At 45.0% G+C, this 24,701-nt stretch overlaps 2 protein-coding genes across 9 annotated transcripts in view; one reads left to right on the forward strand and one right to left on the reverse strand.

Moving 5' to 3' along the window:
• Positions 1-21,552, reverse strand: part of CSAD (cysteine sulfinic acid decarboxylase) — a 742,174-nt gene extending 720,622 nt beyond the window's left edge. Inside the window, exon 1 of the mRNA XM_083427685.1 lies at positions 21,505-21,552. The gene's annotated coding sequence lies outside the window, so the exon portion shown is untranslated. The remainder of the gene's footprint in view (positions 1-21,504) is intronic.
• Positions 1-24,701, forward strand: part of COL2A1 (collagen type II alpha 1 chain) — a 99,389-nt gene that overhangs the window by 52,938 nt on the left and 21,750 nt on the right. For all 8 annotated transcript variants that reach the window (XM_083427281.1, XM_083427283.1, XM_083427282.1 and 5 more), the window contains 18 exons: positions 4,158-4,265; positions 6,162-6,215; positions 8,009-8,107; positions 8,778-8,831; positions 10,116-10,214; positions 11,045-11,098; positions 12,075-12,128; positions 13,837-13,890; positions 15,634-15,687; positions 16,329-16,373; positions 17,227-17,325; positions 18,833-18,940; positions 19,150-19,203; positions 20,032-20,085; positions 20,636-20,689; positions 22,278-22,331; positions 22,475-22,582; positions 23,500-23,553. In XM_083427281.1, the coding sequence (XP_083283407.1) occupies positions 4,158-4,265; positions 6,162-6,215; positions 8,009-8,107; positions 8,778-8,831; positions 10,116-10,214; positions 11,045-11,098; positions 12,075-12,128; positions 13,837-13,890; positions 15,634-15,687; positions 16,329-16,373; positions 17,227-17,325; positions 18,833-18,940; positions 19,150-19,203; positions 20,032-20,085; positions 20,636-20,689; positions 22,278-22,331; positions 22,475-22,582; positions 23,500-23,553 (1,260 nt within the window). The remainder of the gene's footprint in view (positions 1-4,157; positions 4,266-6,161; positions 6,216-8,008; positions 8,108-8,777; positions 8,832-10,115; positions 10,215-11,044; positions 11,099-12,074; positions 12,129-13,836; positions 13,891-15,633; positions 15,688-16,328; positions 16,374-17,226; positions 17,326-18,832; positions 18,941-19,149; positions 19,204-20,031; positions 20,086-20,635; positions 20,690-22,277; positions 22,332-22,474; positions 22,583-23,499; positions 23,554-24,701) is intronic.

A 24,701-nucleotide genomic window follows, 5' to 3' on the forward strand; every position in this document is an offset into this window, starting at 1 on the left:
AAAAAACAATAACATCTCCGACAATGAACTGAAAAAATGTTTAAATATACTTTTGTGAAGAAACCAGAAGCATTTCTGCTAGGCATTGTAGGGAATGAGATAAATAAGAAAGATAGGAAACTATTTTTGTATGCAGTAACAGCAGCAAGAATATTTATAGCCCAAAATGGAAGCAAGAAGAACTACCAACACTGGAAGAATGGAGAATGAAGATGATGGACTTTGCGTAACTGGATAGAATGACAGGAAGAATTAGAAATCGACGAGATCAGAGATTTACTGAAGAATGGGAAAAATTTTCAGATTATACGCATAATTTAAGTGAAAAACAAATAACGCTTGTAACGTTTAATGAAGCTTTATAAAAATGAAAGATCAAAATTGGAGTGAAATTAGATTTAATTTACAAAGTAGATTATAATTAAGAAATGTGTGGAAAATTGAGAAGGGAAGGAGTACCAGCCAAGTTGAGGGAAGTCAAAAAATGAGAATGATTTTTAAAAATCGTATGAATTGTATTAATTTGTTTCATTTGTAAACTGAATAAAAATTATATTTAAAAAAAAACAAAAAACAATAACACCTTCTGGCTACGCCTGCTCTGGGCATTAGGGTGGATGCACTGAGCAATATGATACAAGTTTCAGGGCCATCTGCCAGCTACTACCAGCTTGAACACTGTGGTAGCCTGTCAATAGCCCACGTCATAGTATGTGCACCCAGGGCTTCTGGTAGAGGGGGAATTCTGCTGCGTTATAATCCCCTCCAGCTGCATGGTTCAGAAATTAGAATTCCTTTGCCCCAGACTACATGTGGCAAGAGAGAAGGTTAACGCCCACCTTTCCTCCTTCTGGGCTTTGTACTTTCATGCATGGGTGCCTTGTTGTATGAAATCCAGTATAAAAACCTGAAAATGACTGCAGTTCAGTTCTACTTGTGGATTTTCCATGCTATTCTCTGTGCAAATGAAATGCTTATATGTGCTGTCTGGCAGAGTGAAACATGGGACAGGACACCAGCAGAGGGCACATAGCCACAAAATACCTACATGTAGATTGTAAATTCATTAGGGCCAGTTCATTGTTAACTGTTTTACTGCTGCAGAGGTCATCGGGACGGGGGACGAAGACACACAATTGTATCATGTCACTTTGAAACGGCATGCTGATTTAATTGGGTGCTACCAGGAGCTTGTGCCTTTGGCAAAGGCTTGGCTGAATGATGAAACAAATGTCTTGCATTCAGAGGGTCCCAGGCTCAGTCCCCACATATCCGTTTAAATAGGTCTTGGGTAGCAGGGCTGAGAAAGAACTTTGCTTGAGTCCTTGCAGCGCCACTGATGCTAGTCAAAGAGTAAACTTGACTAGGTAGATCATTGGTCTGACGCTTCATATGGGCAAATGCTTCCCCATTTGCGCAGTGCTTCCCGAAACCTGGGTCTCCAGCTGTTTTCGGACTACAACTCCCATCACCCCTAGGTAGCAAGACCAGCGGTCAGGGATGATGGGAATTGCAGTCCGAAAACAGCTGGAGACCTAGGTTTGGTAAACACTAGTTTATAGCCTTTGTTGTTGTTTAGTCGTTTAGTCATGTCTGACTCTTCGTGACCCCATGGACCACAGCACGCCAGGCACTCCTGTCTTCCACTGCCTCCCACAGTTGGGTCAAACTCATGCCGGCAGCTTCCAGAACACTGCCCAACCATCTCGTCCCCTGCTGTCCCCTTCTCCTTGTGCCCTCAATATTTCCCAATATCAGGGTCTTTTCCAGGGAGTCTTCTCTTTTCATTAGGTGGCCAAAGTATTGGAGCCTCAGCTTCAGGATCTGTCCTCAGGGCTGATTTCCTTAAGAATGGAGAGGTTTGATCTTCTTGCAGTCCATGGGACTCTCAAGAGTCTCCTCCAGCACCATAATTCAAAAGCAGCAATTTTTCGGCGATCAGCCTTCTTTATAGCCTATCTTGAATAATAAAGGATCTCTGTGCCCATCTCCCCTGCTTGCTTTCTGGGAAGGAATAAGGCTTGGCCATCTCCCCTGCCAGTCCCTTTGGCTGAAAATTATGTCCTATGGGTGGCCTGGGGCTTGGCAAACAATGGCTGCCCTGTTGCATCTGGGTCCCCACTCTTTAATGCTTGGGCACTGATGTCGTTCTGTGCTGAACACTGCTTCATTTTCCATTCTGAAAATGAGGAGATAATGCTCAGCAGGTTGGCATCAGAGGCCTTCAAAGAGTCCCTTACAGTAGTGTGTGTGCTTCAGCAGAAGGCCTGCTGGGTTTAGTGAAGCTATGCCAGTGTACACAAACCAAGCGGTTCTCTGGCTCATCAGCTTCTATAGATATGAGACAGTTCATCCAACAGAAAGTCAGGAGGGCTTCCACATCCCATGGCTGTGCAGAATCATGTATATTTATTCAGCCTTTATTGGCATGATGTAGACAATAAATTAACATACCAAGGAACCATCCATAAACCATTATATTAAATACATAAAATGTCTAAAAGACATAATAGCCACCATTAAGTAAAATTAAGTAGTTTTAAATTTGACTTTAAAAATCTCGGCAAAATATCCTGAAGCAATCTCAGTAGTCTTGGGAATATCAAAGGATATATTTGGGAATAGCAAATTATTTGCAAGTAGATAATTTAATGTATATCTTGGCCTAAAATAATTCAGTTGATAATACTTTTACACTCAGCAGCACCTCAAGGTTGAAATCTAATCCCTTCTTGGGCTGAAACTTTGGCAGGATAAAATTTAATGGAATTGCCATTAATGGTCCCAGTTTATTGGGCACTGGAAGAGAGCCAGTGTTGGGGTAGTGGTTAGAGTTGTCAGGGTAGGGCTGAGGGGACCTGGGTTCAAATCCACAGCCAGGGAACTTTGGATCTCGCATCGTAGCCCACCTCACAGGGTTGTTACAAGGATAAAATGGAGTGGACTGCCTTGACGTCCTTGCAAGAAAGGGGGGATATAAATGCAGCAAATCAATAAATAGTTTGCAGCCAGGAAAAAAGGATAGTGACCTCTGTTTCCTTTTTTTAAAAAATAATAATATTTTATTAAGATTTTCACAAAAGAGAAAAAGAAAAATACAAAAATAATAGAGAAAAACAATTAAAAACAATTCAAATTTTCATAACACATCTTGCATTTGCTTGGTTGCCGGACCTCCCCACACCTCCCCTCTTTGTATTCCAATTCAGTTTATTTATTCAGCAAATCCTTTCCCTCTTTACTTTATCCTTATCTTGATCTTAATATATTATACCTTTGAATTTTCACCTGTTAACATTCCGTTTTTACATATTCCTTCATACCGTTGTTACTAAAAATCCCTTAACCTCAATCCAACATCATTCTAACATTCATTGATTTTATAATATTTCTGTAAATAGTCTTTAAATTTCTTCCAATCTTCCTCCACCAACTCTTCTCCCTGGTTTCGGATTCTGCTGGTCATTTCCGCCAATTCCATATAGTCCATCACCTTCATCTGCCATTCCTCGAAAGTGGGTAATTCTTGTATCTTCCAATACTTCGCGATGAGTAATCTTGCTGCTGTTGTAGCATACATAAAGAAAGTTCTATCCTTCTTTAACACCAATCGGCCAACCATGCCCAGGAGAAAGGCCTCTGGTTTCTTCGGGAAGGTATATTTAAATACCGTTTTCATTTCATTATATATCATTTCCCAGAAGGTCTTGATCCTTGGGCACGTCCACCAAAGGTGAAAAAAGGTACCCTCCGTCTCTTTATATTTCCAACATTTGTTATCGGGCAAATGATAGATTTTTGCCAGCTTGACTGGTGTCATGTACCACCTGTATATCATTTTCATAATATTCTCTCTTAAGGCATTAGATGCCGTAAACTTCATACCTGTGGTCCATAACTGTTCCCAGTCAGCCATCATAATGTTATGTCTGTGACCTCTGTTTCCTGCCTTGTAAGCCTCTTGCCCCAAATTACCTTTCTGTTGCCATGGCTATTTGCATTGTTCTCTCCTCAGACTCTGAGGTCACTTCCTGGTGATGCCTTATTGTCTCCTTAAGACAGTATAGTGGGCTGACCATTGGTAGGGCTTGGCATAAAATGGTGAAGGGGCTCAAAGAGTGACTAAGCCTGTATGTTCTGTTCCCCGCTGACCCCAGGGACCTTCAGGCCCACAAGGAGCTCCTGGACCAGCTGGAGAAGAAGGCAAGAGAGGTGGCCGTGGTGAGCCAGGAGCTGCAGGGCCCATTGGACCACCTGGAGAGAGGGTAGGTGACATTCTTTGGGGGGCAAGGAACCTTCAAACATGAAGAGCAGAGGGCTGTCTTCTTTGTGAGGGGAAGCCATTGAGCCGTATGGCTCAAGCCCCTGCCAATAGGCTTACTTTGGAACTTACAGTGTGCCCTGTGGGGTGCCCAGCATAATGCAGAAGGTGATGGAAGAACTTTGCTTTACTGGCATCTCTGTGGCATACCAGGGGCAAGCTGCTATCTCTTGCTCAGCTTTAAGCAGGTGTGGTCAGGGGGAAGGTGAGTGGTCGTTGTAATGGAGTATAGAGTAAGGTTACCAGACGTCCCTGTTTCCCGGGGACAGTCCCCAGATTTACGAATCAGTCCCCTGACAAAATCCGTTGAAGTTGAAAAGTGTCCCCGGATTCCTTGGGGGGGAAATCTGGTAACCTTAGCATAGAGCTGCATTGAAGAATTGCCTGTGGGCTCAAAGGACCAGGAAGAGCTAGAGAGTGTGCCAGGAAGCCATTAGAGAGGCAGGGATCACAAGTAGCAGGGGGCAGACTCTGAGACGTGCGGAGCTGAGCACAGAATGGTGGGATGCTGCTGAGAGATGGATGAGGGACTGTTCTGGGCTCTGGAAGTGGGAGGTGAGATGGAGCACAAATGAAGCTTGAAAGCCAAGCAAGGAATGAGTACACTTTGAACAATTTCTTCATTAAGATGCATGGGGGCAGGTGAGTCCTGACCCTCAAAGTGCAGCGGTCCCTTGGGAACTGTAGCATAGCCATCACTGCCCAGGATCCAGCCTGATGAAACGCCCAATGGCTTGCACAGTGGATCTCATTGTGCACCTTTTTGACACAGAGTATAAGGGACGCGGGTGGCACTGTGGGTTAAACCACAGAGCCTAGGACTTGCCGATCAGGAGGTCGGTGGTTCAAATCCCTGCAACGGGCTGAGCTCCCGTTGCTCAGTCCCTGCTCCTGCCAACCTAGCAGTTCGAAAGCACGTCAAAGTGCAAGTAGATAAATAGGTACTGCTCCGGTGGGAAGGTAAATGGCATTTCTGCACGCTCCTCTATTTCGCCAGAAGCGGCTTAGTCATGCTGGCCACATGACCCGGAAGCTGTACGCCAGCTCCCTCGGCCAATAAAGCGAGATGAGCGCCGCAACCCCAGAGTCAGCCACGACTGGACCTAATGGTCAGGGGTCCCTTTACCTTTATACCCTCAACAGTTGAGCTGGAGCCATTCACGGCTGTTTGATGAGTGAATCTCTCTAACACTCCTGTTTGCAAATGTGTGTGTTGCGTTTACACTTCACATTGACAAAGTGCACTTCCAGACTTTTGACGGTTTTGGGGTGACGTTTAGACGCATACCGACAAATTCAAGTTGTGCGATTGCAGCTGATTTGGTGCTCTTGTGCCACTCGCCTGCTTCCTCTTAAAACTGGACTTTGTGCAAGAAGGAAAGTGATTGGGGAATGCCCTGGGAAAGTGTGCCTAGTGCTCTGTTGTCTAACCTACCTGCAAACCTTGCGCAGACCAGGATGAATGCTCAATAAACAGGAAGTGACCTTATTTGAAGTGGACTTTAGAGTATTAGGAATTCTGTTGCACAAACCCTCTTTACCTAGAATGGGTTATATTATATCGATACAGGACAAGCCCCTGCAGAAGCTTAGCAAATACTGCAGGACTGTGTCACCTGTCTAGTGGTTGTATAATATCGGGTCACTTGGTGGCTATAGCACCCCTAGTAATTCTTGTTTGTGCTGCTTCCTTGTGCTATTTGAGCCATGCCTTTTAAATTGAAAATGTCCACAGTTCCTGGTTTACTCCTTGCTATTGGCAATGCTTCCTAGTGTCCTTCCCAGCTTCCTGAACTCCTTGACTTAATAGCTTATGTTATCATTGCTTTCTTGTTTTTAGGGTGCTCCCGGAAACCGTGGCTTCCCAGGTCAGGATGGATTGGCCGGTCCCAAGGTGAGCATTTGGGCCCTGATGTGCTTCCATCTGAATGAAAGGACAAATTTGGGAGGGCTAAGAGTGAATTTAGATGTCCTTTCCTGCTTCCTTTCTCTGTGTTGTATAGGGTTCTTTGACTGCTTCTTTGAAGGAGCGATGTTTTCCCCTGTGTGCTTTGCTCTAGAATAGACATAGGACACCTGTGACCCTCCAGTATTTCTGGATTACAACTCCCATCATCCCTGACTGTTATCTGTGCTTGCTTGGACTGATGAGAGTTGGGAGTCCAGAAACATCGGCGGTGGGGTGGGACACAGGTTAAGTCAACTTTATTCTGTAACAAATGGAATTTGGAGATACTTGATAAGAAATTTTAAGCCCCTGAGTTGGGTCTCAGAGCATAAGTTTCTGTGTTTACTAGAAGCTTTCTTTTAAATGTTTTTGTAATCTCAAATATTATTTCATCCAAGCCATGCTGGAGCTCTATTTTTTAAAATTTTATTTATTTCATAAAAATTACATACTTATGATAATAAGTATAATAAATTTATTATACCCTGTCCATCTGACTGGGTTGCCCCAGCGAAACATCTTACATTAAAAACTGTCTTCAGAAAATTGTGTAACTGTTCATCTCTTTGACATCTGATGGGATTGATCGTAGAAAAACTTCAAAGTGGTTTACGAAAATGATTAAATGATCGCTAAAAAATTTACAACTGTAATTTAAAACATACAGAAGCTTAAAACCACAGTGAAATAGACTAAAATAAATTAAATCTCCTACAAACTTTCTAAACATCTGGGTAGTCTTGTCTGAGTAAGAATGTCTTCAACGGGCACCAAAAGGAATGCATTGAAGGCACCTGCCTGAAATCAATAGGCAGGGAGGTCCAAAGTTATGGTGCTACCACACTGAACAATCGAGTTCTTACAGATGTGGTGCGGGTATTATGTGGCACTTTTACCAGTTCCAATTGAAGCAGTCAAGTGGGCACATATGGGGTAAATGACTCACAGAAGTTAAATTTGAATGGTCTGCGAATAGTCAGAGCAGCCAAACTTAATTGAATGAATCAAGATCAGCTACAGCATTGGTTTTTCCATGCTATGGGCATCCCTATAATGAAAGTGCAGGGTTGCGGGTGGCACTGTGGGTTAAACCACAGAGCCTAGGACTTGCCGGTCAGAAGGTTGGTGGTTCAAATCCCCGTGATGGGGTGAGCTCCCGATGCTCGGTCCCTGCTCCTGCCAACCTAGCAGTTCAAAAGCACATCAAAGTGCAAGTAGATAAATAGGTACCACTCCGGTGGGAAGGTAAACGGCATTTCCGTGTGCTGCTCTGGTTTGCCAGAAGCGGCTTAGTCATGCTGGCCACATGACCCGGAAGCTGTACGCCGGCTCCCTCGGCCAATAAAGCGAGATGAGCGCCGCAACCCCAGAGTCAGCCACAACTGGACCTAATGGTCAGGGGTCCCTTTACCTTTACCTTATAATGAAAGTGAAGACAAAGGACAGGTGTGTCTAAATTACATCTGAACTAGTTTTGAAACCAGTCATACATGCCTGCTAAAGAATTTTGGAAACGTTAGTTTGGTTTGCGTTGTATTGGTTGCCTCAGCCCCAACCCTTTCACAGAAGTTGCAAAGTTCACTGTTAAAACTGGTTTGAAAATGGTTCATCAAGTGTATAGTTATAGCCATTTCCAGAGATAACCATTGGATGGTAAACCATTGACCCAAGCATCACAGGGTCTAGCCCTCCTGATTTCTCTGAGTTAATGCATTTCTTGCTTACTTTTTCCTGGGCAGGGTGCTCCCGGGGAACGTGGACCCCCTGGCCTTGGAGGTCCCAAAGGAGCCACTGGAGATCCCGGCCGCCCTGGAGAGCCTGGTTTGCCTGGCGCTAGGGTAAGACATTGCACACACGAGGGTTAAAGTGGTTCTTGCTTCAATCGCTTTGTAAAAATCCCGCTTTGACTAGAATGTTCATTCTCAGTATAAGGTCTCCCCTTCCTGTTAAGAGAGATCAGAAGTTTATATAAACAGTGTGAGGCAGCCTCAAGGCTGCGCACTTGTCATCTGAGGCCCTTCTCTGTGTTCCCTATCTCAGATAGTGGCTACATGAGAACGGGCCTTTTTTGTGGTGGCTCCCCGGTTGTGGAATGCTCTCCCCAGAGAGGCTTGCCTGGCGCCATCTTTAGGCGCCAGGCAAAAACATTCCAGGCCTATGACTATTAAATAACCTATGGCCTGTGAAAGTGTGGGGGAGAGGACTGTTATATTATATTTTAGGCTGTCTTCCAGTATCCTTTTTATTATGTTTTTATCATGGGTGTTCTGTAGTGTGTTTTTAACGTTGTACACTGCCCTGGGAACTTTTGATGAAGGGCAATATATAAATTGAACAAATAATGACAACATGTTTAAGCGTCACAAATCACTCCACCATTAACACTGGTTGGGTAGCTGTCTTTTCTGCAATTACGGGACAGTTTTTGATGTCTAAAGGACTTTGACTGTTCAAGGAAAGAGTTTGGGAAAAGGTCTTAATGGTCTGCCTTTTTCTTCTTGCATCTAGGGTCTCACTGGTCGCCCTGGTGATGCTGGTCCCCAAGGCAAAGTTGGCCCATCTGTAAGTATATTCCATCATTGTCTTCTTGTGTCATCCAAAATAATAGGGGTGCCGAGAGCTTTGAGAAAGGAGTGATGGATCTACTATATATTTTGGAAAATTGTTGGCTTCTTGGCTCTGCATTTGGCCACCTCTAAAAATCTTGAGATGTAGCAGCAGGCTTTTCTTGATGTTTGGATACAATTGGACACAATTTTGAATCAAGATGATGGATGGAACTTTTCAAAACTCCACTGATTTCAAAGCCACGTAGTTTTTGTTTTGTATCTTAGAATTCCTGAGCAATGCCAGGTAAAAGACTGCGAGTTGATAATATGTAGATGAGGGTAACAGTGGTCAGTAGACAATTCGAGGAGATGGGATTCAGGAAGTAGGTGGGTGCTGACCTGCAGAATTTCTGGGGTTCGTTTCAAAGGCAAATATGGAGTTTGCAAGAGAAGTGGATGGTGGAGTCTTAGGGATGCTCAATGGAACCTTGGATATTGTATGGGTACAGACTGGAAGTCTGTGTATGTTTATATGAGCAGCATTACTGAATGGCGAGTGGATGTTAATGCTGCAGTGGTGAGCTTTTTAAAATCAAAATCACACTTGGGAACTGGAATTATCTAAGGGCACAAAAAGCTCTAATATGCACCAGTATGCTAATTTTCCACATGGGAACAAACAGAAAAACTCACTCACTAATTTGTGACATTTTGCTTGGCATAATAAAGGCATTGCCCTACAATAGATTGTGGATTTTTATTATGGGCTGATGCCTTTCCTTTTCTTTTTGAGGTTCTGAAAGACATCCAGCATGTCTGGGTCAAAGTAGCACTTCCATAAACTTGGGTCTACTCTATATGGGATATGTTACTTGTCTTCCCCAAGAGACGTGGGTGGCGCTGTGGGTTAAACCACAGAGCCTAGGACTTGCCAATCAGAAGGTCGGCGGTTTGAATCCCCATGATGGGGTGAGCTCCTGTTCCTTAGTTCCTGCTCCTGCCAACCTAGCAGTTCGAAAGCACGTCAAAGTGCAAGTAGATAAATAGATACCACTCCGGCAGGAAGGTAAACAGCGTTTCCGTGCGCTGCTCTGGTTTGCCAGAAGCAGCTTAGTCATGCTGGCCACATGACCCAGAAGCTATACGCCGGCTCCCTCGGCCAATAAAGCGAGATGAGCACCGCAACCCCAGAGTCGACCACGACTGGACCTAATGGTCAGGGGTCCCTTTACCTTTACCTTTACTTGTCTTCCCAGCATCATTAACAAAGCATTCCTGTTTCTCTATCTCTCAACAGGGTGCCCCAGGTGAAGATGGGAGACCTGGCCCACCTGGTCCACAAGGTGCCCGTGGCCAGCCTGGCGTCATGGGTTTCCCAGGTCCGAAAGGTGCAAATGTAAGTAAATCTGCACTCAGCAACCATTGACACTATGACCCGAGCATCGTCACCAGGGAAGATGTTTGAGGGGAAATGGTACAAGGTTGTAACATAGAATAGTTCCACTTTGTAAGTAGCACAGCTGGAAAGTCACTTAGTTATTGTCCAGGCTTGCTCTGCTGGTCCCATAAAATCATAAACCTATACCCAGTGCTTTTTTTCTTTTAAAAAAATATTTAGAGGTACTCTCATTTTCCTACTCATATTGAAATACTGCCCTTCAATGAGGCCAAACTTAGATTCACAAAATGTTTAGGGGTATGCATTCCCCCATGTGTCCCTCCCTCCCACAAAACAGCACTGCCTATACCTTGATTATAAAGGACATGGGTGGCGCTGTGGGTTAAACCACTGAGCCTAGGACTTGCCGATCAGAAGGTCGGCGGTTTGAATCCCCACGATGTGGTGAGCTCCTGTTGCTCAGTCCCTGCTCCTGCCAACCTAGCAGTTCGAAAGCACGTCCAAGTGCAAGTAGATAAATAGGTACCTCTCCGGTGGGAAGGCAAACGGTGTTTCCGTGCGCTGCTCTGGTTTGCCAGAAGTGGCTTAGTCATGCTGGCCACATGACCCGGAAGCTGTATGCCGGCTCCCTCAGCCAATAAAGCAAGATGAGCGCCACAACCCCAGAGTCGGTCACAACTGGACCTAATGGTCAGGGGTCCCTTTACCTTTACCTTTATGCCTTGGTTATAACAACAGAGAAGGAGAGAGCTGGACAGGAGATTGGAGGGCTCAGCTTTCTTCCAAAAGCACACCAGTGACGACTTCTGTTTTTTCTTTCCATCTAGGGTGAACCTGGTAAAGCTGGTGAGAAAGGACTTCCTGGTGCTCCTGGCCTAAGAGTAAGTGGGGTTGATTATCATTTCTTCCTCCCACTGCCATTATGAAGCCATCTCCTCCCCACCCTGTCCTGCAGTGGAAAGAAACCCAGCCTCTCTCTGCCTGGCCTGAACAGGATGCCATGATTTGGTTCCCTCCACCCAGCTTATTGGGGTACAGTCCAGATGACATGGGGGTGGTGCTTTGGAATGCAGAGTGCTCACAACCAACCGCATGAAGAAGCCACTGAAGGCAGATGCTTCATAAAGTACCGTGTGACACCTTAGTCCCAGTTAAGGTCCCTCTCAGTTGCATACAGTCTGTTGAATGACTGTGACTTAATTTGCTGCATGGCCACAGAACGATTGAAATAAAAGGGTTTTAGCTCTGGGTCTCCTAAGTTCAATGCTGCTTTTGCAGAGAGCTCACCTCTGACAAACCTGATTGCAATCTAATTTCGATCGGAACTGTTACACCTGTAAAGCAATCAGACTCTCAGAAATGTTAGGAAAAGAATTCAGAGCCACGAGCCCTTTAGAGGATGAGATGCAGAATGGCAGAGGGAAATTAACTTAATAATAACTCTCTGAATGCATCTGAGAGACCTCAGAATTTAGCCATGAGTCTTCCTGGAGGCTCCCATCCCTCTTGAAAAAAATTGCACCTTCACATGCAGTTTTGACGTACCCTGTGCATTCCTGCAGCTTTTCCGTGATCGGTAGCACAGGGAGTGCACACCAGAGACACCTACTGCCCTCAGGGGAGGAGGAAGGATTGCACCCTAGAATCATGCCACCCAGCAACAATTTCCTTCATAATGAGCATTTCAGGCAGCTATCCTTTAAACCTAGCTTAGTAAGAAACTAATACAAAAAGAAAGCCCTTTCCTTCTGCCAGCTCCCTGTACTTGGGGGCAATTTTTGGTCTGTGGGAGGGGAAATTGCATTGTTCATCAAGACTTTCTGATCCTGTCTCAAATGTATCACTTTTTCTCATTAGGGTCTTCCTGGCAAAGATGGCGAGACGGGAGCAGGTGGACCACCAGGGCCTGCTGTGAGTATGAGTGTTTTTCTCCTGGCAGGCAGGAGGTTGGCCGAATCGAAATCCTGCATTTTCTTAGGCATAAGGGAGGAACTGAATATGCCCCAAAGATTTGGGTGTCTGGAGAATTTTGGTGACATTTTCTGGGGTGTTGGTGCTTCCTCTTGCTTTATAACAAGGGTGGCCAACTTCCAAGAGACTGTCTACTCAAATAGTTAAAAACTGGCAGTGATCTATCCCCTTTTGGGGGGTTCAGGGCTTTTTTTAGGAAGGAAAGCCCTGTTTTTGGTGGTTCAGGTCATTTTAGGGGTGCAGAGCAAAGATATTGAGGGGAGCCAAAGTTTTTTAGCTTCTTTTGGGGGGGAGCCCCTGATCTACCGGTGATCTACCACAGATGTCCAGTGATCTACCGGTAGATCACGATCTACCTGTTGGACATGCCTGCTTTATAAGATCATGCTTGTTTTTCTTCCATTATACTTTTTTTATGCCTCCACACACTCATAGTAGCCTTCTGCTAGCCATGGGTGGGTGTAATGTCCTCCTGTAAGCATTCCAGGAAGTATGACAGGCCACTACAAGTGAGTAGAGACAGCAGAGAGCCTTGTGCTGTTACAAGTGGATGCAAACCTGGATTGCAGCTCATGGTTTGTCTGCAACAAGAAAAAGCCATGAGCCTGTTTTCAGGCAACATTGAGGCAGCTCCAGTCTCCTCTCTGGGTTCTGGTACATTCACACATTTGTCCTAAGTCATGGTTTGGCTTAGTGTGACATACTAACTGAGCTGCAAAATCATTCTAATAATTGTGATTTCTTTTGGAATTTCTTTAAAGTTCAGAGCAGTTTTAGCATTGCATTTTTCCTGTGTGGAGATAATTGGTGTGTACTTATCCTACCAACCTAGCAGTTTGAAAGTGAGATGAGCGCCGCAACCCTAGAGTCTGCCACGACTGGACCGAATGGTCAGGGGTCCCTTTACCTTTTACCTATTATGGCTAAACTGACCTGTGTGCATTTCTTCATGAGATGCCCACTCTGAAGTGACATCTGTGGCACTTAATTTCAAATATATTTAGACCCAAGGCACTATCTTACTAGCCTTCCCTCTATAACTATTGCTCTCTTTAACTATTGCTTCACTTTGCGTTTTAAATACAAGCAATAGTGCTATAACCTCCTAGTCTACCTGTCTATCTGTATTAGCGAGCCCTTTTCCTAGTTCCCTCTCCCATAGAATAGTTGCTCCCATTGAGGACAATTTAACACATTACATGGCCAAAAAAACCACCCCAATGCATCCTTGAAAACTGAATGAAAATGGAGAGTGCACTTGACAGAGCTGTAGGCAGTTCTAGCTCTCCGACTAGTTGTTGTTGTTTTTAAAAAATAATTCTCAATTACACATTAAATCAAAAAAGGACCTAAAAGTTTAATGCATGAATCAGCTCTGAGTTTGAACTCTATGTTGGGGCCAGCATAGAAACTTGTGAACGTGCTGGAATGTGCAACTTTTCAAGGTTTAGCAGGTAAATGGAAGGCGGTCCTTTTTTATAGCTGCAGCTTATTTGCTAACAGAGGAAAGTGTAGGCTTAAGAAAACTTGTATGCGTTTGACTAGGTGATGTTAGATTTTTCACGTGAGGGCTATACTCTTTGCCCCAGGCAGCACATCCCACTGTTAGGCCTGCCCTTAACCTAGTGTTTTCCCCTCTTCTTCTTAGGGGCCAGTAGGAGAGAGAGGCGAACAGGGTGCCCCTGGACCTTCTGGATTCCAAGTAAGTAGAGCGCTTCTCTTGTGCCTCTTTAAGGGCAGTGCCCACCATTGTTAATTCTGCCTGTGCTGGGGAGTGTAACTGTTTGCACAAGTAACACAAACTGAAAATGTGGAGAGAAGTTAGGGAAAGGACCGCCTGCCCCCCATCCCAAATGACTGTCTTGCTCCGTTGAAAGGATATGACAGGGAAGCACAGTGTTGTCACAAACTCTTAACTGTCAATGAAGAATGAATCCATGTTCTCTAGTCTTGCATGCCTTAGTGGTGAGTACCTGCTAAGCAAGACGCCCAGATCCAGGTTTTCTGGCAGAGTGATCCATGAACCTGCAGGGGGTGGGTGGGTTGTTGTTGTTGTTTAGTCGTTTAGTCGTGTCCGACTCTTCGTGACCCCATGGACCAGAGCACGCCAGGCACTCCTGTCTTCCACTGCCTCCCTCAGTTTGGTCAAACTCATGCTGGTAGCTTCGAGAACACTGTCCGACCATCTCGTCCTCTGTCGTCCCCTTCTCCTTGTGCCCTCCATCTTTCCCAACATCAGGGTCTTTTCCAGGGAGTCTGCTCTTCTCATGAGGTGGCCAAAGTATTGGAGCCTCAGCTTCAGGACCTGTCCTTCCAGTGAGCACTCAGGGCTGATTTCCTTCAGAATGGATAGGTTTGATCTTCTTGCAGTCCATGGGACTCTCAAGAGTCTCCTCCAGCACCATAATTCAAAAGTATCGATTCTTCGGTGATCAGCCTTCTTTATGGTCCAGCTCTCTGTCCCAACTACTTGCGTCTCAAGCTGCATTGAGTTCCTCACACCTCCCAAGGTGCCTCACTTTAGGAGCTCCTCAAAAAGGTGTGCCTCATTTGAGATTTGCAGGGATAGCATAGGGCTGCTTGAGATATGTCGGCCTTCCCTAAGCTGCTGTCCCCCAGATGTTGTTGGGCTGTAGCTCCCATCATCGCTGACCATTGGTCATGCCAGCTGGGGATCCATCAACATCTGGAGGGCACCAGCTTGGAGAAGGTTCGTCTTGTATTAATCAGAGGTGCTTGGGTGGGCAGGCATAATTTTGTTGTAAATGTCTAGGGGTTGGGGTATTAATTCCAATATTTTATTTCCAGTTCCTCCATTATCTGAACTGTGGAATCTGTTATCTCCTTAAACACCCTTTGCCAAAAAAATGTCTATATTTACACCCCCACCACATGTGAACATAATTCCCTGTTACCTAGCATCCCTTCCAACATAACACCGAATATCCTTTCTTTATTTGATTTAATCTGACTGGTGTTAAATGCCATCTTCAAACTAATTTATAATAATTTTCTTTTATTCTTATAGACAACATTTTCAACGTACGTTTCTCCCATATTTCCCCCCAGCTTTGACTATCAATCTGCCCTGTTGTCTCCTTTTCCCACACTTCTTTTAATTGATCTTCTTGTTCCTCCATTTCTACTAATATTTTATAAATTTCACTGGTTTCCCCTTTTATAACTGTATTTTCTTCTTTATCTCCCCTTTTTATAATCATTTTTTTTCAAATTCTTTGCAGTTCCTCTTTCCCCTTAACTACTTTTTTGCCTATTGCTCCAGTTGTATACAGTTAAACCAAATTATTTTACTTCCTGTCTGATAAAATCTAACGGCAATCAATTTGGCTCACAAGACTTCCCTTCCTGCCCTGGACACTATTGGTGTTTCTGGACCGGCACTTCCTCGAGAGTGTCATGCTAACACTATATTTCTTGTTTTCAGGGACTTCCAGGGCCCCCAGGTCCTCCGGGTGAAGGTGGAAAGCCAGGTGACCAGGTAAGTAATGAGGAAGAGAGAGATGGGCATTGAGGATCACCCCTGGAATAATCTGGACAGAATGAGAACTCAAGTCTGCAGAGTGTTGACTTTCTAAGCTTAAGGGTGTCCTGCTGCAAAGGGACTTCCTTCTAGTCAATAGTTTCTGTGTATATGAGGAATAAATCAGCCACAGGTGTTTTATTCTGTGAAGCCCTGCTTGTTCCAGATAGTAATTCTTGGCAGCTGAACTGGGCAGGGAGGGTCAATATGTATTCAGTGCAGCAAGCTAGATAAACAAATTTTGTTTTGAAGCAAATGCATGCTTGGGCTCATTTAATTGTTGGCGGTAATGTTCACTGGAGGTGTGAAATCAATGTGCTGGACACAACAGAGGAAAAACTGCATGAGATCTGCAACAGAGGGTCCACTTGAACATTGAGAGTCGCTTTCTACCTCCCCTTTGCCCTTCTGTTCATAGGTATTTTTAGATTATTCTCTGCAAATATGAGCTTAGCAGCACAGTATATTTAAGTATAATGGTTGAGAAGTATTTGATCCAAGGGGGAATCTTAATGGTTGTTCAGGGGACTATAGATTAGCTAACCTCTCTCCTTCCCTCTTTCCCTGCTTCTAAATATATATGTATATCTTTCTTTCAGGGTGTTCCTGGAGAGGCTGGTGCTCCTGGTCTTGTTGGTCCCAGAGTGAGTAGCGTAAAATTAAAATCCAAGGCCTAGGGGTGGGTGAATCAGTCTAAATCCACTGTCACTTTCACATTGTGGTTAATTCATAGATACCCACTTGACCACACAGATCTGCAGAACTGGCACTTTTACCACAGCCCCATATTATCTATTCCTCACTTGCAAGAAATAAAATCTTTAGTGTGGCAACAGCCATGCCCTTTGAAATTAGTAAGCAGGTGTCTTCGCTCTATTCTTTTTGGTGCCTGCTAAAAACATTATGGTTCCAGTAAGCCTACCCAGGCATGTAATTTTGGCGTGTTATTTTAGTAAGCAAAATTGTTTTTAAATAATTGATTTTTTTATGTTTTGATCTATTAATGTAACTTGTTTCAATGTTTGCTTTTATTGCCATTTTGGATTGCCTTTTGTCAACCATTTAGAGGTCTTTCGTTTGAGTCAGTGGTATATAAATTTAGTTAAATAATACTAATAATAAATCGTAAGTCATTTTATTTTTGTATCAGTTGTCACATTTTTTTTTTTAAGTGAGAAGCATGCATTGGTTTTTAATATAATTTTCTTCCACAAAATGGGCATTTTTGTATGCATTTTATCCTAAAATACACACTTCTGTGCCCTATCAAAAATACTCAATTTTATTTGTATTTTGGTGTGTTTTTGAGCTGAAAACTCAAAATTCTGTGATAAATGAAGGATTCCAGGCTGCATATTAAGTACAGGGTGTTTGCTTTAAAATGAGGAAAGTTCAAAATCCTCAACCATTCCCATCAACACCTTACCATAATCATGCCACTCTAGAACAGAGCCTTCTACTCATCCTGAGCACTAAAATGATCTCTTTCATCTCTAGGGCGAGCGCGGCTTCCCAGGTGAGCGTGGATCTCCAGGTGCCCAAGGCTTGCAGGGTCCTCGTGGTCTTCCCGGCACTCCTGGGACCGATGGACCCAAGGTAGGTGGCAACTTAGCATCACTTCCTGTTCTGCAGTGCAGCCTGTACACCTTTCCCCCACCTCCCAACCCCGGTGGCTGCCATACAGAAAGAGCCTCATAGCATCTGGACCGCCAGGTACATTATGAACTCAGTTTCTTTCAGAGAAAGAGGATAATAGGGAAATCAGCTGAGGGACTGTTGGCGGGGAAGATATTGGCAAGCTTCCTTGTCAGGGCGCTGCTTTTTTGAAGAGACTTTCGGCAGCGGAGTTCAGCAGGGACTAGATTAATTGACTTACAGTGGTACCTCGGGTTAAGAACTTAATCCGTTCATAACCTGAAACTGTTCTTAAGCTGAAGCACCACTTTAGCTAATGGGGCCTCCTGCTGCCACTGCGCCGCCGGAGCACGATTTCTGTTCTCATCCGAAGTACTATTTCTGGGTTAGCGGAGTCTGTAACCTGAAGCATCTGTAACCTGAAGCGTATGTAACCCGAGGTAGGACTGTAAAGGAAAGACCTACACTGGCTGCCAGTACGTTTCCAAGCACAATTCAAAGTGTTGGTGCTGACATTTAAAGCCCTAAACGGCCTCGGCCCAGTATACCTGAAGGAGCATCTCCACCTCCATCGTTCTGTCCGGACCCTGAGGTCCAGCTCCGAGGGCCTTCTGGCGGTTCCCTCATTGCGAGGAGTGAGGTTACAGGGAACCAGGCAGAGGGCCTTCTCGGTAGTGGCACCCGCTCTGTGGAATGCCTTCCCACCAGATGTCAAAGAGAAAAATAACTACCAAACTTTTAGAAGACATCTGAAGGCAGCCCTGTTTAGGGAAGCTTTTAATGTTTAATAGGTTATTGTGTTTTAGTGTTCTGTTGGAAGCTGCCCAGAGTGGCTGGGGAAAAGCAGCCAGATAGGCGGGGTATAAATAATAAATTATTATTAATTGTGAAAGGGTGGCTCTATAGAGAAGGTTGAGAGAGCGCTTGTCATGCTTTCTGGCTTTCCACTACCTCTTGTGTTTGTCCGACATCCTGAATTCGTTCTATCAAGTTTGTTGAGTACGGTACATGACAATCTCGTAATGTGGGGGACATCTTCTCCCATAGAAGGGAGGTGTGCGTTCAGCTCATCAATCGCATGTTGGTGAAATAATACATGATAGTGCCTCTCTCTGTAATCCTGCAAGTCTATTGTGATTACTGCCCAAGCAGTTGCATAGTGATTGTGACTAGGGCTGGGCAATACCTGGTTTTCAACACTATGATATATCACCAGCTAAACATTGCGATATTTCAGACATTGTGATATATCAGTATAAGGATGTTGCTATGTAGAGGCATTGGCTGGCTTCACGGTTTTCCCCGCATTGTGATTTTTTGCACAACACACACACACACCATGACTTGCCATATATTGCCAGGTCAAAAATTACGAAACAGATACCACGATATGGATTTCAAACCGAGTTTGGAAGATATTTGGAAATATTGCCAAGCTTTAATGGTGAGCCTTATTTTTCTTTTCCAGGGCGCAACTGGTCCTGCTGGTGCCGTTGGAGCACAAGGCCCCCCAGGTCTTCAGGGAATGCCTGGTGAGAGAGGAGCTGCAGGTATTTCTGGACCAAAGGGAGACAGGGTAAGTCGTCACCTTCTCCTCCTTCTCCTCCTCTTCATGGAATACTTGAAGGGCTGTTTTGTCAGGGATTGGGTGCGACCTGCCAATTAGCCGGGTGGAATTGAAAATCACTTTTTTAATCTTTTCACTCTGGGGCCATTATCATAAACAAAGAGGGTTCTCAGAATTGCCACCTATTTACCGTCTATCCTTCTGCTGTCCTCCAACAGGGTGATATTGGTGAGAAGGGACCAGAAGGTGCTCCTGGCAAAGATGGCGGCAGAGTAAGTGGCCAACTTGGCTTTTTCCTTTCTTAAGACATCAAGCAACCGGTTTAGCCAACTAAGAGGTTGATGGTGGAAAAAACACATCTACTGGAGTGGCTCTGTGAGTTAAACCACAGAGCCTAGGACTTGCCGATCAGAAGGTCAGCAGTTCGAATCCCTGTGATGGGGTGAGCTCCCGTTGCTTGGTCCTTGCTCCTGCCAATCTAGCAGTTTGAAAGCACATCAAAGTGCAAGTAGATAAATAGGTACCGCTCTGGCGGGAAGGTAAATGGCGTTTCCGTGTGCTGCTCTGGTTCACCAGAAGCGGCTTAGTCATGCTGTACGCCGGCTCCCTCGGCCAATAAAGCGAGATGAGCGCCGCAACTCCAAAGTCGGCCACGACTGGACCTAATGGTTAGGGGTCCCTTTACCTTTACCTCCTCTATAGAAGAGAGGGAAATGACTTGACCATTGGGGAACTGTGATCAAGGCAAAAGTGGGCTTTTGGTTAGAGCTGAGCCTCTGAAAACTTGGCAAGGCCAAAAGAGAGTTTAGGTCAAAGGCCTAAAGAATATTCTCAAGCTGTCAAGGTAAGAAAACTAGTACTGATGAATAAGTGTTAGGTGTTCCCGGCTTCCAAAAGTGGAAGATACTCTGGCTACTCTTCCGAAAGTGAATCCAGTCCCATCTTCCATGAGCTTCAGAAAGAGGGGGTGGGGTAACGTTTGTGCCCCATTTTTAGTGCTAATGTCTCAGTTCTGAAACTGCCAGTAAAGCAGGGATGCCTTTGATACAAATGGGATGCTTTTCACCAGTACACCTAATTCTTTTTTCCCCTTTTGCCAGGGCTTGACTGGTCCCATTGGTCCTCCTGGCCCTGCTGGCGCCAATGGAGAGAAGGTAAGAAAGTCTTCTGCAAATGAGTTGTCCTTGGTTAGGCTAAGCAGCAGGCAGAGGTGGTTTCTAAGTCTTGTGGGTATATTTGTCTCGGTAACAGCCTGTTCCACATTTTGTGTCAAATTTGGGCTTATTTCACTACAGACTAAAAATGGTTTAATGGTGACTTCCTGTCTGTTGTTGCTTCTAGCATATTTTAATGCGTTTCATGATGGACCAGTCTATTTCTGGTCCATGGCGTTTCATTCACGTCTATTCCTAATTCTGTTTTGTTGAATTTCCCCACTGATCTGCAAAGCATGAAGAAAACTACATTTTAAAGCAGATATTCACAAAATATGCATTTTTCTACATACTTGATCAAAAAATGTACATTTTTAATGCATTTTAATCTTAAAATACACATTTTTATCCTTTAAAAAAAATTCTAAGAATTGTATTTCAAAATAAGAAAAAGTTTTAAAAAACAAAAGATAATTGCACCAGCTTGGTTTGAGGAAAATGTGGATCATACAAAATCCTTGATCTTTTTCTCTTTTTTTAATTCCACCAGGGTGAATCTGGCCCCCCTGGCCCAGCTGGTGCTGCAGGTGCTCGTGGTGGCCCCGTGAGTTTGAAATTACTATGAATTCTTTTGTAGAAGGGTATCTGAATGGGGGGACGCGGGTGGCACAGTGGGTTAAACCACAGAGCCTAGGACTTGCCGATCAGAAGGTCAGCGGTTCGAATCCCCATGATGGGGTGAGCTCCCATTGCTCGGTCCCTGCTCCTGCCAACCTAGCAGTTCGGAAGCACGTCAAAGTGCAAGTAGATAAATAGGTACTGCTCCGGCGGGAAGGTAAACGGCATTTCAGTGCGCTGCTCTGGTTCGCCAGAAGCGGCTTAGTCCTGCTGGATACATGACCCGGAAGCTATACGCCGGCTCCCTCGGCCAATAAAGCGAGATGAGTGCCGCAACCCCAGAGTCAGCCACGACTGGACCTAATGGTTAGGGGTCCCTTTACCTTTATCTGAATGGGGAAAGATTCAACTTGGCCTATAAAATCTTTGAAACCCTAACGGGTCTCCTTCAGCTCCTGTCAGTAGCACAGAGGGGCAAACAAGCACATTTCTTGCTGTTTCCATTCCGTGTGCTGCTGTGGTGTGTGAATATCATCTCAAGAGAGGGACCTTTGTTGCTTTGACCGGCATTTAGCAAAGCAGGCCTTAGCTGGAGTCACATTTTCTTTAAATAGAGCAATTGTGAATTAGTGCCGCTTAACATTTCACGAATCTTTGACCTTACATCTTTGGCATAAACAGTTCTCATTACTTGAGGATGTGAGCCTCGCTATGCTAAGTGTAGAAAAGACAGACCCCAACTTCATGCCCCAACAATGTAAGGTTGTGGGACTCATTGGGCAGAGAATGTGAGTTGGTGGCCTAAAGGCAGTGCCAGATTTATGTATAAGCTAAACAAGCTATAGCTTAGGGCCCCACTCTCTTGGGGGCCCCCAAAAAATTTAAAGGGGAAAAAACTGGATATACATTTCCAAATATAAGATAAAAAAACAAATAAAACCTACATACAGCTACAGTGGCAAATGGCTTTAGATACCTGTTAGGTCCATAAATTACCATACAACATATATTCAACACAAAAAACAGCAGCAATTTGTTGTTGACAAAGGACAGCTGGATATTTAAAGGGCCCCATTACCTTCAGTAGCTTAGGGCCTCATCAAACCTAAATCCAGCCCTTCCTACAGGCCAGCCATTTCTTTGGTGACCTTAGCAAACCTCAATCAAGGTGTAGAATTGGGCGGGGGGACACTGTTCACAGTTCTGCTTATAAGGAAAATCAGCAGTGAATCCCCCATGACTATTTCATATTCAAAGTGCCACTAGCAGTCATTCTCTCTCCCCGTCTCTCTTGGGTGCCTTGGGGAGCATGTTTGTTCCTAAGGCTCCCAGTTAATGACCTCATCCCATTGGGTGGAAGGAATCCTCTACCAGTGGGTGATGCTGACTTAATTCACTATGTGTGTGAGGCCTGGGGAGTTCCAGCCCTAGACTAGACTAGTTCCTGGAGCGTAAAACTGACCTTGAGAATGCAGGTGTTGGCCATACCTGGCATAGGGCATCCAGATGACTGGGTGGATGGTGTTTTCTTCATCTCCAGCTCTTTCCGCAGCTGACGACTGTTTCTGTTTCAGGGTGACCGTGGTGAACCTGGTGCTCCCGGCCCTGCTGGATTCGCTGGTCCTCCTGTGAGTAATTCTCAGAAACTTAAACCTCTTTCCTCCCATAGCCTGCCTCTCTCCCTCTCTCCCTCCCTCCCTCCCTCCCTCTCTCTCTCTCTCTCTCTCTTTCTCTCTCACCATAGATGCTTTTGCCTTCCTCCCCAATACAGGGTGCTGATGGACAACCTGGTGCTAAAGGCGAGCAAGGAGAAACTGGCCAGAAGGGAGATGCTGGGGCCCCAGGCCCACAAGGTTCATCTGGTGCTCCTGGCCCACAGGTTGGTAAATCCTTCATTGCAGGGGGTGGGACTAGATGACCACTGGGGTCCCTTCCAACTCTACAGTTCTAGGATTCCTATCCTGGGATGGTAGCCAGTGACTAGCAAGAGCTGGGTGGGGGCTTTTTTTTAAGATGCTGGAGGAGACCTGTCTCCTCCTTGAAAGAAGATTGGGGCTTAAGGGTCATATGAGGGAAGTATTGGAGCAGAGTCATAGGCTGGATAAAACATCATTCATATGGGGCTTTGTCCCTCCCCTAATATATATATATTTAATTATTAACAATTTCAATATAACAAATTATCAAAACAAATCATCTTCATTATTTTGCCTCCATTTTTCCCTCCCCCCTCCCCAACAAACCCTCCCTCCCCCCTAAGACTTCCCTTCCCCATGTTAACTTCTGCATATTGTAAAATTGTATACATCCTTATATTATCTGTCTGCTATGTTAACCTCCCCCGCAACTTAGTCAACTGGAATTAAACACATTCATGAAGGACAAGTCTGCCAGATGGCTACTGGCATGTGGTACCTCCAAGTTCAGAGGACGTGTACTTCTGAATACTAGTTTCTGGGGTACAAACAACCAGGGCTTGTTGCACTGCACGAGAACTGGTAGGAATGGCTTCTGTAGCATGTTTTCATGTGCCAGGGGCGTCGCTCCTATTTTCATGTACTCTTAGAAAGTCAAAAAACACCCAACCCTGTAAGGCAGAGATTTTGCTCTGTGTGGCACACATGAGTTCGCATCGTGCAAGAGAGTGGCAGAGAGTAAACATCGAAAGACGAGGCAGAGTTCTGTCAGAAAGGAGGCTGGTTGCTTCTTTCAGATCTGTGCTACAGAGATCTCTGGCAGAAGCTCAGTGAGAAGCTTAACTGTGCCTAATCCAGATTTTGTTTTGTGTCTCCGTAGGGTCCAACTGGTGTGACTGGTCCTAAGGGAGCGCGTGGTGCACAGGGTCCTCCGGTAAGTATTTTATGGACAATTTGCTTCATTCCTTCCCTTACTGGCACCTCTGATAACAGTGCTGTGATGGTTTTAAAAATAACCATACTTGACTTGAAGCTTCTACTGTAGATCACCCTGTTCAGAACCTTGGGGAGCAGAAGTCGGTGATTACACCACTCGGATAAATACCATATTTACTCAAATGTAATGCGCACCTTTTTTTGTCCAAATTACGTCGTGAAAATTAGGGTGCGCATTAGATTTGATGGCTCATTAGATTCTATCACAAGCTTGTAAAACGCCGCTGGCATAGCAAACAGTTCCTGGGTTTCAAGGTTCTGAAAACTGAGGTGCGCATTAAATTCATGTACCGTATTTTTCGCTCTATAAGATGCACTTTTCCCCCTCCAAAAATTAAGGGGAAATGTATGTGCATCTTATGGAGTGAATGCAGGCTCCGTGGCTTCAGCGATAGCAACAGGAAGCCTCTGAAGCGCAGAGGGAGCGCTCCCACCACGCTCCGGAGGCTTCGTGTTGCTTTCGCTGAAGCCAGGAGAGCAAGAGGGATCGGTGTGCACCGATCCTTCTTGCTCTCCTGGCTTCACTTCACTGGAGAGGCGCTGCGCAGCTTTCCCTCTCTGCGCAGCGCCCCTTCAGCGAAGCGGGAGGAGAAATGGAAGGGGCTCCGTTTCTCCTGCCGCTTCACTGAAGGGGCGCTGCCCAGAGAGGGAGATAATTTTTTTTCTTGTTCTCTCCCTCTAAAACAAGGTGCGTCCTATGGTTGGGTGCGTCCTATAGAGCGAAAAATACGGTAAATATGGTGGCTTCGCTCCAAAGACTACTGGCAATGAACCTAAGCCTGCCACCCTCCCTCAGTTTATCTGGTAACTGTAAAACCTCCCCATGTGCTTATGCCATAGCTACTTTCTCTTCATGAGCCTCATCAACTCAACAAAGGGAGATGTGTTTTAAAAAGTATGTTCACAGGAGGGAATGTTGAGGTGTGTTTCTGTGTGAGAAAAGTGGCCAGTTTAAAATTGGGAATGTGGACCTGAGGCAAAAAAAGGTTCCACACTCTGTTGTGGGCAATTTACCGGGCTGTTTTGCTGCTTGAGGCAAAACAGGAAGTGCCGGTCCACCGCACAGTCCTCACCTGGGGTGGTGGG

The sequence above is a fragment of the Podarcis tiliguerta genome (genome assembly GCF_965153285.1).
Source record: "Podarcis tiliguerta genome assembly, chromosome: 2".
Lineage (NCBI taxonomy): Eukaryota > Metazoa > Chordata > Lepidosauria > Squamata > Lacertidae > Podarcis > Podarcis tiliguerta.